The sequence below is a fragment of the Rhinopithecus roxellana genome, chromosome 1, assembly GCF_007565055.1.
Source record: "Rhinopithecus roxellana isolate Shanxi Qingling chromosome 1, ASM756505v1, whole genome shotgun sequence".
NCBI lineage: Eukaryota > Metazoa > Chordata > Mammalia > Primates > Cercopithecidae > Rhinopithecus > Rhinopithecus roxellana.
This window is the reverse complement of record NC_044549.1, coordinates 50366005-50383666: the sequence shown is the minus strand read 5'-3', so window position 1 is coordinate 50383666 and position 17662 is coordinate 50366005. Positions and strand designations below refer to the sequence as shown.

General features: G+C 57.0%; 1 protein-coding gene across 3 annotated transcripts in view; it reads left to right on the top strand.

Annotated features, from left to right (window-relative positions):
- Positions 1-17662, top strand: part of PLXND1 (plexin D1) — a 53126-nt gene that overhangs the window by 33297 nt on the left and 2167 nt on the right. For 2 of the 3 annotated variants that reach the window (XM_030930607.1, XM_030931357.1), the window contains 22 exons: positions 253-407; positions 989-1140; positions 1798-1897; positions 1991-2130; positions 2868-3035; positions 3113-3203; positions 3408-3671; positions 3776-3925; positions 4829-4943; positions 7048-7155; positions 7249-7361; positions 8208-8309; positions 8816-8946; positions 9294-9492; positions 11597-11743; positions 11894-12050; positions 12926-13029; positions 13120-13183; positions 14353-14387; positions 14638-14742; positions 15297-15460; positions 16459-16606. In XM_030930607.1, coding sequence (XP_030786467.1) covers positions 253-407; positions 989-1140; positions 1798-1897; positions 1991-2130; positions 2868-3035; positions 3113-3203; positions 3408-3671; positions 3776-3925; positions 4829-4943; positions 7048-7155; positions 7249-7361; positions 8208-8309; positions 8816-8946; positions 9294-9492; positions 11597-11743; positions 11894-12050; positions 12926-13029; positions 13120-13183; positions 14353-14387; positions 14638-14742; positions 15297-15460; positions 16459-16606 — 2912 coding nt within the window. The remainder of the gene's footprint in view (positions 1-252; positions 408-988; positions 1141-1797; positions 1898-1990; positions 2131-2867; positions 3036-3112; positions 3204-3407; positions 3672-3775; positions 3926-4828; positions 4944-7047; positions 7156-7248; positions 7362-8207; positions 8310-8815; positions 8947-9293; positions 9493-11596; positions 11744-11893; positions 12051-12925; positions 13030-13119; positions 13184-14352; positions 14388-14637; positions 14743-15296; positions 15461-16458; positions 16607-17662) is intronic. The other variant, XM_030930953.1, reaches the window with a different exon arrangement.

Genomic DNA, 17662 nt, shown 5'->3' with positions numbered 1-17662 from the left:
AGCTGGAGTCTCTGTGTGGGGAAGGAAATCAGTGAGGCCGGGGCTGCACTGTGCTCAGCACAGGCCCCGGGGTTTGGGGAAGGGGCTAAGAACCTCACAGGATCCTGACCCCCAGAACCAGGACTTCCTCTGGGTGGGACACCACAATGATGGGGTGCAGACCTCTTGACAGCTGTTGAGTGTGGAGGGGACAGCGGTGATGGGGCATGCACTGCAGAGCGGGGCTGACCGAGCTGCCCCGTGTCTCCCCAGTCGTGGTCTATAACTGTGCCATGGGCAGCCCTGACTGTTCCCAGTGCCTGGGCCGCGAGGACCTGGGTCATCTGTGCGTGTGGAGCGACGGCTGCCGCCTGCGGGGGCCCCTGCAGCCCATGCCTGGCACCTGCCCCGCCCCCGAGATCCGCGCGGTAAGCACACCCAGTGGAGGCACATGGCACCCGCACTCCGGCACAGCTCATAGGCAGCATCCACGAGGGTCCCACTTCCTGGGGACTCGAACACTGGCACATGGGTGCAGTATCACCTGTGAACAAAAGGAAGTGCTCTGCCTCACAGAGCTGACGTTTCAGTGGGGGAGGTGGACAGTAATAAATAAGGAAATGAATAAATTATAGAAGGCATTGGAAGTGTGGTGTGGAGGAAACACCGAGGGCTAAACGTTGTTAGTTTTGGGGGATGCCATGATCACTAAAGCCACCAAAGACATGACCAAACATCGCCCCTGGGAGCTGACCTCAGCATCCTCCAGGAGAACCCCTAAGTAACGTCCCTGGGCCCACATGGGCTCAGTAATGCACACACATATCCTCTTTGGCAGCACAGTGACCTGCCAAGTGGCCACTGTCCCAGCCCCACCTGAGCCCCCAGACCTTCCTCTAAGCAGTGGATCCGCATGCCCGTGCCCTGCTGGGTGCCTGTGACTGTGGGCAGAAGCCTGCTGGCCTCCAGCCTCAGACCCCATTCGCCCCTCTCTCGGGTCACCTGGCAGATTGAGCCCCTGAGTGGCCCGTTGGATGGCGGGACCCTGCTGACCATCCGAGGCAGGAACCTAGGCCGGCGGCTCAGTGACGTGGCCCACGGCGTGTGGATTGGTGGTGTGGCCTGTGAGCCACTGCCTGACAGATACACGGTGTCGGAGGAGTGAGTAGCCACGGTGCCCCCACCCACCCTCTCCAGCAGTGCCAGCCTCTGCTCTGTCCTCACCCCTCCCTCCCCATCCTCCGTCCTTACTTTGCTGCTTTCTGGAAGCCTGTTGCTTCGTGGCCTCGGGGACTGTGCTGAAGCCATTCCCACCACACATCCTGCCATTTCTGCTTGGGGCATCTGCTTTATCCTTCCAGCTCTGGCTCTGATGCCAACTCCTCTGGGAAGCCCTCAGAGGCTGCCCTAGCCCAGCCGTTCTTCCACCTAAGCCTTGCTCTGAGGAAAATCATTTAAAATTAAAAAGGCTGGGGCTACTGGCATGGTTTAGAGATCTGTGACTGGCCCAGAGGGGCCCTAGGAAATATGCGTGGCAGAGACTGAGCTGGCTTTCCTTTTGGGAGGCCATGCGTCTGGCATGTGGAAGAGCCGTCATCTACCAGCCCAGCAGACGTTCTCATGATCAGAGACCGTCTTGTCCCAGCCCCTTGTCTTATAGTTGCAGAACTGTGGGAAACTCATGGGAAGAATTATATATAGAAGGCATTGGAAGTGTGGCGTGGCATGGAATGGGGCGATCCCTGAGCCTGGCTCCAGGGTGGCCGTGGGGGCTGAGGACTGCTGGCCACTCCCACTGACCACAGCACCTCTCCTCAGGATCGTGTGTGTCACGGGGCCAGCCCCAGGGCCACTCTCAGACATAGTGACTGTGAACGCCTCTAAGGAGGGCAAGTCCCGGGACCGCTTCTCCTACGTGGTAAGGGGGGCTACAGCCCACTGTCCCGCCTGCCCAGCACGCACGCTCCCGGGGGGCTGGCCCGAGGCCCAAACACCTGCCTTCCTCCCACAGCTGCCCCTGGTCCACTTCCTGGAGCCTCCCATGGGCCCCAAGGCCGGAGGCACCAGGATCACCATCCACGGGAATGACCTCCATGTAGGCTCTGAGCTCCAGGTCCTGGTGAACGATACAGACCCCTGCACAGAGCTCATGTAAGCCTCTGGGCCTGACCCACCCCTTCCAGTCCAGAGAAATCAACGGGCTTGGGGGCTGGTGGGCTGGAGGTGACAGCCTTGAGCCAAGCCTCACCTGAGTCTCCATTGGCAGTGTCCCCTAAGCCAAGCCACTTCTCTCTGAGCCTCAGTTTCCTCAGCTGGCAAGAATAGTACCAGTAATTGGAAGAAGGGCTTTGTGCCAGTAGATGCTCCGTAAGTGATAGCTATAATGAGAATGGTGTTGATTGCACACATTCAGGTCTTCTGGCTGGCCCAGGGGTGTGGTGAGTGGCAGGGGTGTGGTTGGAGTCTCTTGGCGAAACACCTTTGTCTTTATTATGCACTTATTGTGTACCAGACCCTACTAATGGGCATTGCTGGGACACCAAGAGGAGCACAACATAGCCCTCAAGGGAAGGGCAGACACACCCACGGGAAGTAGGAACATCCAGTGGGATTGGGAGAAAAGTCAGTGCCTTCAGGGATTTAGGGAGAGAGGCTTCACCAGGGGTGGAGGCGGGAGAGAAGGCCTGGGAAGGCTTCCCAGAGGAGGTGGGATGGGGCAGAATTTGGAAGTATAAGGAAACAGCTAGGTGCTAAGATGAGTTGGGACCAGTCAAGGAGGCCTTGAACCCCTGGCCAAGTGCCTGGGCCTGTGCCCTACGTCTCAGGGGTATTGGCGGTGGGTGAGCAGCAGCAGGCAGGCCCTGCTGATAATCTGCTGCTCCCCCAAGGCGCACAGACACCAGCATCACCTGCACTGTGCCTGAGGGGGCCCTGCCGGCTCCGGTGCCTGTGTGTGTGCGCTTCGAGCGTCGGGGCTGCGTGCACGGCAACCTCACTTTCTGGTACATGCAGAACCCAGTCATCACGGCCATCAGTCCCCGCCGCAGCCCTGTCAGGTGAGACTGGCACCCCGCCCTTCCCCTAGGCTCTCTGGGGCTGCAGGTGGACTGATAGGTTTTGCCGTCCCGTGCAGTGGTGGCAGGACCATCACGGTGGCTGGTGAGCGTTTCCACATGGTGCAGAATGTGTCCATGGCCGTCCACCACATTGGCCGGGAGCCCACGGTGAGGCAGTCAGGGGCCTGATGGCTGGGAGGGGGTGGCCCAGGCACAGCCAGGGCCCTAACTGACCAGGCCTCCTCCCACTGCATCTCTGTCCCCTCTTCCTCCCTCTGCCTCTGTGTCTCCTCAAACCCCACTCCCCCCGTTTCTTCATGTCCATCCGTCCCTCCTGCACCCTGGTCTTGGCCCGTGGCCCTCATGAACCAGCTCTGCAAGGTTCTCAACTCCACCCTCATCACCTGCCCGTCCCCCGGGGCCCTGAGCAATGCATCGGCACCAGTGGACTTCTTCATCAATGGACGGGCCTATGCAGACGAGGTGGCTGTGACTGAGGAGCTACTGGACCCCGAGGAGGCACAGCGGGGCAGCAGGTTCCGCCTGGATTACCTCCCCAACCCACAGTTCTCTACGGCCAAGAGGGAGAAGTGGATCAAGCACCACCCCGGGGAGCCTCTCACCCTCGTCATCCATGTGAGCACGGAAGGGGCCAGGGTAGGCGGGGGCAAGCTAGCCAGCCTCAGCCATGGGCCTTGGGAGCACTTCTCCACAAGTGTCCTCCCGCTTTGCACCCACAGAAGGAGCAGGACAGCCTGGGGCTCCAGAGTCACGAGTACCGGGTCAAGATAGGCCAAGTGAGCTGCGACATCCAGATTGTCTCTGACAGAATCATCCACTGCTCGGTCAACGAGTCCCTGGGTGCAGCCGAGGGGCAGCTGCCCATCACAGTGAGTGGATGGGGTGCCGGAGCAGGGCAGACCCGGCCCCCACCCCTGGCCCATCTGCCAAGCATCTGCCCCTTACCCAGCACCTGAATTCACTGAGCGTTTTCACACTCAATGGCTCAGTCCAGCAAAGCAAAGCAGAGCTTTATATCCCCACTTGACAGATGAGGAAACTGAGGCCCAAGAACTTAGTGACTTGCTTGAGGTCAGTGATGGGCCCCATCTGGACCTGGACCATCAGAAACCATAAGAAGTTGTCCCTACCCCACTTGGCGTCTGTCCTAGAGCCTGGGCTGCCAGGCACCATGTAGAGGCATGGAGGGCAGGGGAGCAGGAAGAGCAGAGAGAGGCCAGAACGTGGGATCTTATCTGCACTGTATCTCGTTGCATGCCTCCTGGGATGGGGAGCTCACTCTCCCAAGCAACACGTGCCCCGCCAGGATGGCTCTGACTGGGAAAGCTTCCTTTCACCTGCACCTCAGTCCCAGTCCTGCCCTCTGGGTCGTCATACCTCACCTATCCTCTGGTCCCAGGGCAGCCCTTGGGTCGTCATACCTCACCTATCCTCTGGTCCCAGGGCAGCCCTGCAGATACTTGGGGACAGCAGCCAGGCCCTGTGAACTGCTTCCTCTGGCTCACTCATTACTCCTCCCAGGCTGTAATGATAATCACAGCCCCCTGTATTGAGCCACCTCTGTGCCAGGCCCAGGACCAAGGGCTTGACAAGCCCTCATTTAGCCCTCCCAGTGTCCCCAGGAGGTGGACATTGTTGTCTCCATGTTATCAGTGTGGCACCTGAGGCTCAGAGAGGTTAGGTAATTTACCCAGGGCCACACAGCAAATGAGGAGCAGAACCAGAGTGTAAGTCCAGGAAAGTTACAGCCACTTTCCCCAACCTCTACACAGATCCAGGTAGGGAACTTCAACCAGACCATCGCCACACTGCAGCTGGGGGGCAGCGAGACAGCCATCGTCGTGTCCATCGTCATCTGCAGCGTCCTGCTGCTGCTCTCCGTGGTGGGTAAGGAGCCCCACCCTCAGGACACCTTGGAGGGCAGGCTTGCCACCTTGCTCCAGCCCCTCTGAAGATTGGCAGATGGAGGAAGGCAGGATGGTATGGGGCACAGCTTGAACAAAGGCTTGGTCACGGGAACAGGTTAGGCACCCAGAGGTCGGGGGAGGTGTGCCCCGGCTCTAGCACCAATGGGTATAAGATGTTAGATGGCTGGGGGATATGCTGGGCCCAGGCCAAGGTCCCTGAATCTCAAGCAGAGAAATTTGGAACCATGTTCTCCAGTCAATAGAGAGCTACTGAAGGTACTTAAGAAAAGGTTACTTAGGGAAAATTAACCTACATGTCTGGTGGGCTGTATCGCTGTTAAAATAATGGTCATGAAAGTAATAGACTCGATGTAGCAGAGAAACTGGAGCCATCATATGCTACTAGAGGGAATAAAACAAAGTGCAGCTGCTTTGGAAAACATTTTGGCAGTTTCTTAGAATGTGAAACATAGAATTACCCTATGACTTACGAGCCAGCAGTTCTACCGGTAGCTATCTGTTCAAGAGAAATGAAAATGTAGCCACACAAAAACTTATACACACATGTTTACAGCAACATTATTTATAATAACCAAGAAGTCAAAACAACCCAAATGTCCATCAACCAATAAATGGATAAATGAAATATGATCTATTCATACAATAGAAAATTATCCGTAAAATATGATCTATTCATACAATGGACAGTTATCCGTAAAAAGGAGTGGAGTACTGATCCATGTCACCATGGGCATGCACCTTGAAAATATTACACCAGCTGAAAGAAGACTCACTGAAGGCTGCATATTGTATGATGCCGTTTATATGAAATGTTTAAAATAGGGAAATTCATAGAGACAGAAAGCTGAATGGTGATTGCCAGGGACTGGGGAGAGCATGAATGGGGAGTGACTGCTGAATGGCTACGGGTCTTCTTGAGGCAGTAAAAATGCTCTAAAATTAGTGGTGATGGTTGCACAACTCTGTGAATATACTAGAAACCATTGAATTAGGCCAGGTGCAGTGGCTAATGCCTGTAGTCCCAGCACTTTGGGAGGCCAAGGTGGGTGGATCACTTGACCCCAGGAGTTCAAGACCAGCTTGGGCAACATGGCAAAATTTTCTCTCTACAAAAAAATACAAAAATTGCATGGGCATGGAGGCACGAGTCTAGTCCCAGCTACTCAGGAGGCTGAGGTGGGAGGACCACCTGAGCCTGGGAGGTGGAGGCTGCAGTGCACTGTGATCGTGCCACTGTACTTCATTCAGCCTGGGCAACAGAGTAAGACTCTGTCTCAAAAGAAAAAAGAAAAGAAACCATTGAAGTATACACTTTAAATCACCGGATTATATGGTATGTACATTATATCACAATAAAGCTATTTTATTTTTAAAGTGAGTATATTCAATGCAGAAAATTTTTGGAAAACCTAAAAGATGATAAAAGGAAAAAATACCCATCATTAGTACCCTGTGTATTTTTGTATATTCCCTCCCAGTCTCTTTTCTGAAAATACTATATATTAATAGATATTTTAATATGTTATATATACATTCCTCCCCACCCCAGAAAAGGTTATAATGTAATACTGCTTTGTAATCTGCTTTTAAAAGTTTCTTAATTTACAAGTAACACCTGGTCATTGTAGAAGGAATAGAAAATGCTGAAAAGCAGAAAGTAAACAGAAGTCACCCAGAATCTTCCCACCCAGGAAAGCCACTGTTAACCACTATTTCACACACACACACGTATTCCTGTTTCTTTTTCTTTTTTTTTAAGGGGGCTAGACAAATTCTAACAGAGCTGTAACACTACACATTTCTTTTTCTAAGAACAGGTCATCAGGCATTGCTTTGCTGGCCATTCCCCAAGCCCTCTGCCCAGGGGAGAGCTCCCCACAACTCCCCACCCCCCATCCCAACCCTGCCCAGGAGGGAGGACTGCAGGGCCTCCTCCCACACCCTGCCCAGAGGAGCTGGAGCTGAGGCCAGCAAGCAGAGCCCCAGGCACTGCATACAGCAGGCGCCAATAAAAGCTTTCCAAAGGGCACTAGAGGCCTGACCTGCCTCTCCACTGCCCGCAGCCCTATTCATCTTCTGTACCAAGAGCCGACGTGCTGAGCGTTACTGGCAGAAGACGCTGCTGCAGATGGAGGAGATGGAATCTCAGATCCGCGAGGAAATCCGCAAAGGTAATGGGCTGGGACCCTGCAGGGCTGGGCCTCCGCTTTCCCTCCTGGGGGATGGGTTCTCGGGCCACTCATGGCTGTCCGCGTGTCCCCCAGGTTTCGCTGAGCTGCAGACAGACATGACAGATCTGACCAAGGAGCTGAACCGCAGCCAGGGCATCCCCTTCCTGGAGTATAAGCACTTTGTGACCCGCACCTTCTTCCCCAAGGTCAGCCCAAGCCTGAGTCTGCCCCTGAACCTGTGCCAGCCACCTCAAGGCAACTCGACCTCTCTGAGCCCTGCCAGCCTAGAGGGTCCCTTGAGCAGTGCCAAACCTGCACAGCTGTCCACAGCCATCCTGGCTACTTGCCCTGGCCTGCCACGGGGTGGAGGGTTGGAGGCAGATTCTTCACTCTTATTCTCTGCTCACTTGATGTTTAACTGTCCGTACGGAAGCAAGCTATAGCCCCACTCTCCTGGCCAGCTGGGCCTGCCTCTCCCCTTTTCAAGGTGGGGCAGAAGCGGCCAGGGCTGTCCCAAGCCAGCCTCTCTCCTCCCTGTGCCTCTTCCCAACCAGGCTTCCCTTGGTCTCTACACTCCCTCCTCCTATCGAGTGGACTCCTGCCCCACCCCTTCCATGCCTGTCACACCTCCCCTTGCCCTTCCAGGGTCCATTGCCCTTACTCCCTCCTAGTGGTACCACCCTCCGTCCCCTGTCCACACCATTCCCCACAAAGCAGCCAAAGCAAGCCCATGTTTGACTACATCATTTTTCATGAAACCCTCCAGTGGCTTTTCCCAGCCTCAGGCTAAAGCTCAGACTCCCAGCCTTTCTGCCTCAGTTTCCCCCATTGCACATGGAGCTGCTTTTGCTTCCCCTTAAGCCTTGTGCTGTCTGGTGTGGCCACACTCCTGGAATTCCACAGCCCCCGGGCTTGGCCCACTGCCTCTTATTCCTTTATAGGGAGCTAATTCTGTGCCAGTTTCCCCCAGCAGCCCAAGCCGGTGCCCTTTCTGTATGAGTGACCTTTGCATGCCAGCAGGGGTCTGAGATGCTGGGGGTCTGCCTCTGCAGTGTTCCTCCCTTTATGAAGAGCGTTATGTGCTGCCCTCCCAGACCAACTCACAGGGCAGCTCCCAGGCACAGGAGACCCACCCACTGCTGGGAGAGTGGAAGGTGAGTACCCCCCAACCCACACACAGTGGACTACTTCAGGGCATCCCTGCTCCTCCCTGGGTCCCCTTTCCAGTTCATCTAATCCATTGATCCCTGTCATGTGGAGGCATCTGCCATTGTAAGGTACTGAGGCCTCCATCCCAGGAGGCATTCAGGCAGCCATTCAGGGTGTTCTACGTGCTGTCCCCCAAGGCCAGGTAGAGCAAACAGAGGATTGGACCCCCCCCCATACACCCACCCCGCCTGCTGCTTAGAAAATGGAAGGTGAGAGTCCCTCACACTGGGATGCCAGGTTATCTCCAGGCACCCTCACCCTTCTCTGAGCCCCACTTTTCAATTCAACCAACCCATTGTTCCGTATCACAAAGGTTAGGAGGCATCCACCATGGAAGGTAATGAGCTCCCCATCCCAGGAGGCATACAAGCAGCCATCATAAGCACTGGCTGTTAGGCTAGGCAGGGACACTGGGCCCCTCTGGACACCGCATCACCAGTTGCTCCCACAGATTCCTGAGAGCTGCCGGCCCAACATGGAAGAGGGAATCAGCTTGTTCTCCTCGCTACTCAACAACAAGCACTTCCTCATCGTCTTTGTCCATGCGCTGGAGCAGCAGAAGGACTTTGCGGTGCGCGACAGGTCAGGCTGTGATGGACTGGGGTGGGGTAGGGAAGAGGAGCCTGTCCAAGGCCACACAGCATCAGGTCCTAGGTCCTGGGGCTCTAGGGCTCCTGACACCCCCATATTCCAGCCCTTCCTGGGCCTGGATGCCCGAGACCTTGGCTCACGGGGCACGGTGGTTGCTGCGGACATAGAAGAAGGTGGCTGTTTCTCCGGGAGGATTCCAGCCCCACTCACCCCTCGCAGGACCCACCCACACAGGCACTCCTGGGACCGCTGGGCCCAGGGATGAGGCGGCACTGAGACCCTGGGACCCAAGCTCCTAGGGCCTCAAGGCACAGCTGACACCTGCCTCCTGCTCGCAGGTGCAGCCTGGCCTCGCTGCTGACCATCGCGCTGCACGGCAAGCTGGAGTACTACACCAGCATCATGAAGGAGCTGCTGGTGGACCTCATTGACGCCTCGGCCGCCAAGAACCCCAAGCTCATGCTGCGGCGCACAGAGTCTGTGGTGGAGAAGATGCTCACCAACTGGATGTCCATCTGCATGTACAGCTGTCTGCGGGTGAGGCCGCCCGGGGACAGACAGAGCCCAGGCGGGGGATGTGGCAGGGACGCAGCAGCAGTGACCCCACGGCCTCCCAGGCCTTCCCTGGCACCCTCAGGCTAGCTCTGCCAGGAGGGAGTGTTGCATGAGACAGGCCAGGCCTGTAGGACCTGTTATGCAGAGCGGGGAGCCATGGCCCAGGGGAGGCCTGGCTGGCTTGCTGCAAGGGCTCAACAGATGCTTGGGGCATAACAGAGGTTGTGTCAGGGGCCTTGTCCCATCCGTGGTTTGCTCAGTCATCCACCCTTCCCTGCTCGGGGTTCAGGAGATGAAATCAGCCCCTGGCTGGCCCTTGAGGCTCTCCCAACCCTAGTGGCGAGATGTGGAAACAAAATACAGAGTGGCCAGTGCCTTGCAGCAGAGCTCAGCTCATGAGGCCTCCGTCTGTCTGGAGGCTTCAAGGTGGCTTCCTGGAGCAGGCGACCCTGTGCTGAGACCTAAGAGAGAGCCAGGCGAGTAGCGGTGGGGAGGGTGCTCCAGGCATCAGGTACAGCAGGAGGGCAGAGGCCAGGAGGAGGGGATGTTCATGGAAGGAATGGAAGGAAGGCCAGAGAATCTTCCAGATGAGAGCGGAGGCTGGGAAGAGGGTGGGCCTGGTAGCCAGGGCCTCCTGCATTCTGCCAGAAGGACCCCCATAAGCTCTCTTCTGCAGAGCAAGGGTTGCTCAGACTCTGGTCTTGTCCCACCATCCAGCTGCCCTACAGTGCCAGAGGCTAGAGGGCTGCCTGGAGGATTGTGGGAGAAAGGCAAAGGCCTGCCTGGAGCCCAGAACCAGGGCCTCAGATGTTCTGTTTTTGTTGTTGTTGTTGTTGTTGTTTAATTTTTGAAGAGATGGGGGTCTTGCTTTGTTGCACAGGCTGGTCCCAAACTCCTGGCCTCAAGCAATCCTTCCGCTTTGGCCTCCCAAAGTGCCAGGATTACAGGGGAGAGCCACTGCACCCAGCCAGGATGTCCTGGGCTTGAGTCTGATCTTTGGCACATCCCAGCTGTGTGACTCTGGGCTACTCATTGCCCTCTCTGGGCCTTGGTTTCCTTCTGTCAAATGGGGCCTCTGCCCCTGAGCCGGGGGCTTGAGGGCCATGTAGCTTGAGGGAGCCCCACGGCTCCTCCTGGGGGAAGGGGGTAGTGGGGTGGAGCAGAGGCAGGGCCTGGGAGGGGCCATTGGGGTGCTTCCACCTTCCGCGGGCTGCCTCACTGTGGGCCATCAGGAACCACAAGGGCCACTGTGGACCCTGGACCTCACTCCCCTGGCTTCTTTCTGTGACCTCAGCCAGGCCTTCCCCTATGAGCCTGTTTCCTCCTCTAGAAAGCAGGGAATCAGTGCCTCCCACGCCCCAGACCTGGAGAATTGGACCAGGACTTGGGCTGGCAGGCTGCCTTCGTAATCTTTGCCAAATCTGCCTAATACTATTATGTACTTAATTTTTCTTTAAATCCTTTTTGGTGGATAGTTAAGTAAAACTATCCCAGTAGAACACCTGGGTCCCTTGCTGGGCAATGGCCTTGAGAATCAGCTCATGGCTGTGGGTCCAGCAGAGCCACTGCCTGGAGGGCCACCCTTGGAGATGGGCAAGAGCAGGGACATTGCGCCCCATTCCGCCTGAGACTCCACGGTCATCAGCCTGCGAGTGGGGTCGAGGCCACATCGGTGTTCCGGGTCCACCTAAACTCACCCTTGGGGCCGCCCACTTAGGAGAAAGTCACAGGCTTGGGAATCAGCCGAGCCAGGTCCGATTCCTACCCTGCCGCTTCCCAGTTGGGTGACCCTGGGCAGGTCACTTGCCCTCTCTGAGCCTTGGCACTGTTGGCTGCACAGTAAAGATGATACTGCGTATCCGGAAGGGTCGCTGGGATGAGGCAATGAATGCCCCCACCCACAGCTGGTGCTGTTTAATGAACACAAGCTTAGGGTCCGTGGAGACACCCTGAAGAGGAGAGTGTTACACCAGGATCCAAAAGGAGACTAAGGGGTTGGGGGACGGGGGCGTGAAGGTGTTTGGCCCAAGGCATGGGGGCTGGAATACAGAGGGGGCCTTGGCCCTGATACCCCCGTGCACCCCAGGAGACGGTGGGGGAGCCATTCTTCCTGCTGCTGTGCGCCATCAAGCAGCAAATCAACAAGGGCTCCATTGACGCTATCACGGGCAAGGCCCGCTACACACTCAATGAGGAGTGGCTGCTGCGGGAGAACATCGAGGCCAAGCCCCGGGTGAGTCGGCAGGGTGGGGAGGGTCCCAGGGCTGGTGCGTCTCGGCCTACGGCATTGACCCAGCCTTCCTGGACAGGGCATGGCTGCCTGGGCACCGGCATAGTGATGGCAGCAACTCACTGACCTTTCTCTCCCACTCTCCTCTTGCAGAACCTGAACGTGTCCTTCCAGGGCTGTGGCATGGACTCGCTGAGCGTGCGGGCCATGGACACTGACACGCTGACACAGGTCAAGGAGAAGATCCTGGAGGCCTTCTGCAAGAATGTGCCCTATTCCCAGTGGCCGCGTGCAGAGGACGTCGACCTCGGTGGGTGGGAATGGGGCAGAGACCCCGTGTCAGGTGCTTCAGCTGGGGCTGGCCCCTGCCTTGACGGGAAACACTCCTTTCACCTGGCATGGGTACATGAATGTGGGGACCCTGAGAGGATCCAATGAGGCCCCCTCGGCAGAAACAAAGGGAGACAAGTCCTGCAGTGTGAGTGAGCTACAGACAACAGCAAAAAGCCTTCAGGAAAGGCATCCTAATTCCTAAAGGAGGGATGCTGGAGTGGGGTTTATTTGTTTGTTTGTTTTTGAGACAGGATCTCATTCTGTCACCCAGGCTGGAGTGCAGTGGTGCAATCTCAGCTCACTGCAGCCTCGACCTCCTGGGTTCAAGTGATCCTCTCATTTCAGCCTCCTGAGTAGCTGGGACTACAGGTGTGCACCACCACATCCAGCTAATTTTACTTTTTGTAAAGATAGTGTCATGCTATGCTGCCCAGGCTGGTCTTGAACTCCTGGGCTCAAGCGATCCTCCTGCCTCAGCCTCCCAAAGTGCTGGGATTACAGGTGTGAGCCACCACGTGGGGCCTGGAGTGGGTTTTATAGGATTCTTGGTTAGGCCAAGGGTTTCATCAGCAATTGTAACATTAACAACCCTGCAGACAAGGCCATTTCCAGAGCTCGTCCTCTGTGCCCTCCACCCTGGCACCTTCACTTTGTATGCTCACACTGTCTCCCCCAGCTCTTTCCTGCCCTCCCCGTTTTATGGATGGGAAAATGGAGGCTCAGAGAGAGGTATGGCTTGCCTCATTTTCCATGGAGAGAGCGAGAGGCCTCTCCCTGTGTGGCTGGGCCGGTACCCACCCCTCAGGCCCAGCTCCCTGCCCAGACCCTGATGGTCTGCTCCTTGTCCCCCAGAGTGGTTCGCCTCCAGCACACAGAGCTACATCCTTCGGGACCTGGACGACACCTCAGTGGTGGAAGACGGCCGCAAGAAGCTTAACACATTGGCCCATTACAAGGTGCAGCCCTGCCCCCCTGCCCTGCTTCCCCACCCTCATGCCCCCACCCCAACCTCCAGCCTCTGACCTCAGCCTCTCCCCTCCCATCAGATCCCCGAAGGTGCCTCACTGGCCATGAGTCTTATAGACAAGAAGGACAACACACTGGGCCGAGGTAGTGCGGGTGCATGTGGGAAGGAAGCCTAGACTGCATGTGGACAGGGGCTTAATCCCATGCCCCTGTGGGGCAACTGAGGGTCCGAGAGTCAGGGCTGGCCTGGGCTGAGGCCTCCTTGGTGGAGGCTGGGCGGGGCCAGCCTCCTCTGACCCAGTACTGCTGGGGCAGGGCGCACACCAGGCCTCCTCAAGCTGATTTCCTGCGGCAGATGGAGAGAGGCCCCGGGAGGGCGGGATGCAGTTCCGGGAGGTCTGGGCAGTGGCCAGGCCAGAAGGGGGGCCAGCATGCCCATCTCAGCCTTGGGCCATGTCCCTGCCTCAAGTGCCCCCTCCACAGCCTCAGACGCCCCAGGCACAGCCGCCTGGCTGCCAGCCCGGGCTCCTCTGGGTCTCGGGGTCCCCTCCTGAGGTTGAGAGCAGAGTCTCGGTCTCTCCCAGCAGCCTGGGAGTCTGGGCTGACAGGAGCGCTGGGCTCAGGGGTGGGGTGGGTGAAGGAAGCCACCTCTGCCTGCCTGGGGCCCCTCCTCCCCCGTGGCTGCATCTTTCTGTTTCTCTCCACCGCTGTCCCTCCCTCCAAGTCCCTCCATCCCTGTGGTCACTGTGTGTGTGTGTCTTTCTCTCTCTGCCTCACTCTGTCTCACTCTCTGTGTGTCTCTGGATCTCACTTCTCTCTCTCTCTCTGTCTCTCCCAGACTCAGTCTCCCCATGAGTCTCTGCATCTCTTGTCTCATTCTCTCTGCCTGTCTCTTTGGATCTCTGTCTCTGTTTGTTTCTCTCCCATCTTTCTGTCTCTGCTTCTGTTTCTCTCCCATCTTTCTGTCTCTGCTTCTGTTTCTCTCCCCATCTTTCTGTCTCTGCTTCTGTTTCTCTCCCATCTTTCTGTCTCTGCTTCTGTTTCTCTCCCCATCTTTCTGTCTCTGCTTCTGTTTCTCTCCCATCTTTCTGTCTCTGCTTCTGTTTCTCTCCCCATCTTTCTGTCTCTGCTTCTGTTTCTCTCCCCATCTTTCTGTCTCTGTTTCTGTTTCTCTCCCCATCTTTCTGTCTCTGTTTCTGTTTCTCTCCCCATCTTTCTGTCTCTGCTTCTGTTTCTCTCCCCATCTTTCTGTCTTCATTGCTGTTTCTGTCCCCCACTCTCCCATGTTTATTTATTGTGTTTTCCTCTTGCAGTGAAAGACTTGGACACAGAGAAGTATTTCCATTTGGTGAGTGCCCAGCCTCAGCCCGGGGGTCCAGCCCCTCGGTGGGTGTGGCCTTGGCTTTCTGTGGCCCTGGGCCTCTGGGAAAAGTGCTCCCGGCCCTGAGAAAGGCTGGAGGTGGGGGAGTAGGGATGGGGCCCAGAATTAGGAGGGAACCACAACCCTTGTGTGCTAAGAAGCATGGCAGAGCCAGACCTCCCACAGGCGGCCGAGGATGGGGCCTGGTGTGGACACTGACCACTGCCCGGCCTTCCAGGTGCTGCCCACGGACGAGCTGGCAGAGCCCAAGAAGTCTCACCGGCAGAGCCATCGCAAGAAGGTGCTCCCAGAAATCTACCTGACCCGCCTGCTCTCCACCAAGGTGGGTCCGGCTTCAGTCTCCCCTCCGTGCAGTAGGTACAAGGCTCCAGCCCCCAGAGGGTCATTGCTCAGGGCCAGCTGTGCACACACGGCTGGAAGAGGGGTGTGAGTTCTTCCTGTTTCCCCTGTGGGGCTGGAGGGGCAAGAGGCTGAAGGCTCAGGGTCCCACTTGAGGCATTTCTCACAGCCAGGAAAAATGCCTGACAGGCACTTCCATGTCAGCCCACGTCACAGGGTACAGCGGAGGCCCAGAGGGGTCAGTGATGTCCCCAAGGCCGCATGGCTCAGTGGCAGCGCTGGCACCCCACAGCCCATACTCGGGTGCCTCCAGGTCTCAACTATACATGCCAGTGCCTTGATGAGTCCTTTCAACAGCTCTGTGAGGCAAGTTTCGGATGCTAACTGAGGCCAGAGAGGCTCGGTGACCAGCCTGACACCGCGTGGCTTCCTCATTCAGCAGCCTGGGCTTTTCAAGTGCTGCAGAGCCACCAAGGGTGCCCACTAGCCCTCTGCATGTGGCCCAGGGCTGACGGCGGCCACCCCACTCCCCCACAGGGCACGCTGCAGAAGTTTCTGGATGACCTGTTCAAGGCCATTCTGAGTATCCGTGAAGATAAGCCTCCGCTTGCTGTCAAGTACTTTTTCGACTTCCTGGAGGAACAGGCTGAGAAGAGGGGAATCTCGGACCCCGACACCCTACACATCTGGAAGACCAACAGGTGGCGGGTGGGGGGCCGTGCGGACTTCACTGTGCCATTGGGGCCCCTGTGGCAGGGGGTTCAGAGTCTAGTCTCTGGCCTCGCCTGCTTGGGCTCAAGCCCTCCTCTGCCATTTCCTAGCTGTGCGTTCTTGGATGAGTGACTTAGCCTCTCTGTGCTTCAGTTTTCCCTCCACTGTAAAATGCCACCCTTGTTAATGGTAGGAATTAACTAGAAGAGTGCCCAGAGCATGGTCTAGGTGTTGCCCTTACTGTCATTCTCCCACACCCCTCTCAGGCGGGTACCTTCACAGATGAGCACACTGAGGCTCAGAGAAACAGTACCTGCTCAAGACCACACAGCCCGGGATAGTAGAGCCAGGCTCGGCCCCACATTACCTGAATCCCTTACCCAGTTGGTAGCCCTCCTTTGAGGCACCTCTTAGCTTGTCGGGGTCACACATCCCCACAAGAAGTTGCTGGAAACCCAGCCTGACCCTCAGGAAGAATACCACCAGCCCAGGCACCTCTGTGCAGGTCAGCAGCTTCCCAGAGCTCTGGGGGTGCACATGCCCAGGCTGCTGAGTCACCGGGTGGCCTGAGGTGGGGTTGGGGGTGTTGCTTACCCTCTCTGGCCTCTCGAGGACAAGGCCAGAGCTCCAGGCCCTGCCCCCCACAGCCCTGCCACAGCTGCTCTGCTAATGCTGGACTTCCTGCTGCCTGCAAGGGTTCAGGGAGGAGCCAGGGGTGCCCGGGGACTGGCACCTGGTTCTAATGAGAAATAGGACCTGGTTGGAGGATCAGCAGGGGGTTGGGGGTGTAGCTAAGCCCTGCAGCTCCTGCCTTGCTCCAGCAGGAAACCCGGCTCTCAGCCCCACTGCCACCCCAAAGGTTACATCTTGTGACAAGGCCCCAATCTCAGGCCCTTGAGGGACAAAGCCAGGTCTCTTCTCCATGACTGTCCCTTGACTGCTTCCTACCTCACCCTACCCTCACTGCCTTTGTCACCCTACCCCACAGCCTTCCTCTCCGGTTCTGGGTGAACATCCTGAAGAACCCCCAGTTTGTCTTTGACATCGACAAGACAGACCACATTGACGCCTGCCTCTCGGTCATCGCGCAGGCCTTCATCGATGCCTGCTCCATCTCTGACCTGCAGCTGGGCAAGGTTGGCTGTTCCCAGGACCAGGCCAGGCCCATGCACAGGGCCAGAGTGGGGTGCCAACCGTGGGTGGCCTCCTCGACTCTCTGAGGCTGAGCTCAGAGATCTTCCTGGGAGGGGAACCGAAAGAGCTCAGGTCTAGGGGATATGGGATGAGTGACTCATTCAGACAGGGAGATACCTAGAATCCAGTACCTTCCATCAGAAACTCTGTATCTCTGCAGACCAACTGCACCTGCCATGGCTGTGCCTGGCACTGGCTTTGAAAACAGGCCAGAGAACCTGGTGTGGGAAAGCCAGTATGAGCTTGGACAACCTGCTTAGTCAGGCACAACATCGTCTGAAAACCTGGCCAGGCTCTGGGCAGCAGACCCTAAAAGTCAAAAGCCATTCAAGCAAGCATTCAGTGAAGGAGTGGACAGAGGGGTGACGGGTGGCTAGGACCTCTTGAGATTCATGCAGTGGGTGGGGGGCACACAAGGCTCTGTCTGGCTTTAGAGGTTGAAGATGAAAGAGGATGGCCTTCCAGGCCGAGGGAACGGCACAGGCAAAGACAGGGAGGCGGGAAAACACCCGCTTGCTGTGAGTAGGGATGAGATTGTGTCATTAGAGCTGGCACTGCAGGATTGGTCCAGGTCGTGCGTGGCCCTGCATTTAGCCCATGCATTTCAGAGACAGACCAGGGGAAAGAGAAAATGCCATCGCTCCACTACTTCTCACGTACTGCCTCTGAAGGCAGGATGCCCGTGACTGACAAAGAACTGGGAGTGTTCTTGGCACTTCTTTCAGGCGTTAGGAGCATGTGGTGGGAAATATTCCACTGAGCCAGCACTCAGGCTTCCAGAAATCCTAGACACCAAGACCTATCACCCTGAGAAGGACACATCCTTGTTACGTGGAACGGGCTGTGTGCAGTGAAGAGCTGGCACGCCCGTGCGCTTTTCCCCCTGAAAGAAGTAGCCCCTCCCTCCCCCCCAGATCATTGTCCTAACAATTCTGGGGAAAGTAGGCAGGGCAGACAGAGCACAGTGAGGAGCCCCTGGTCTGGGGCCAGCTGAGTAC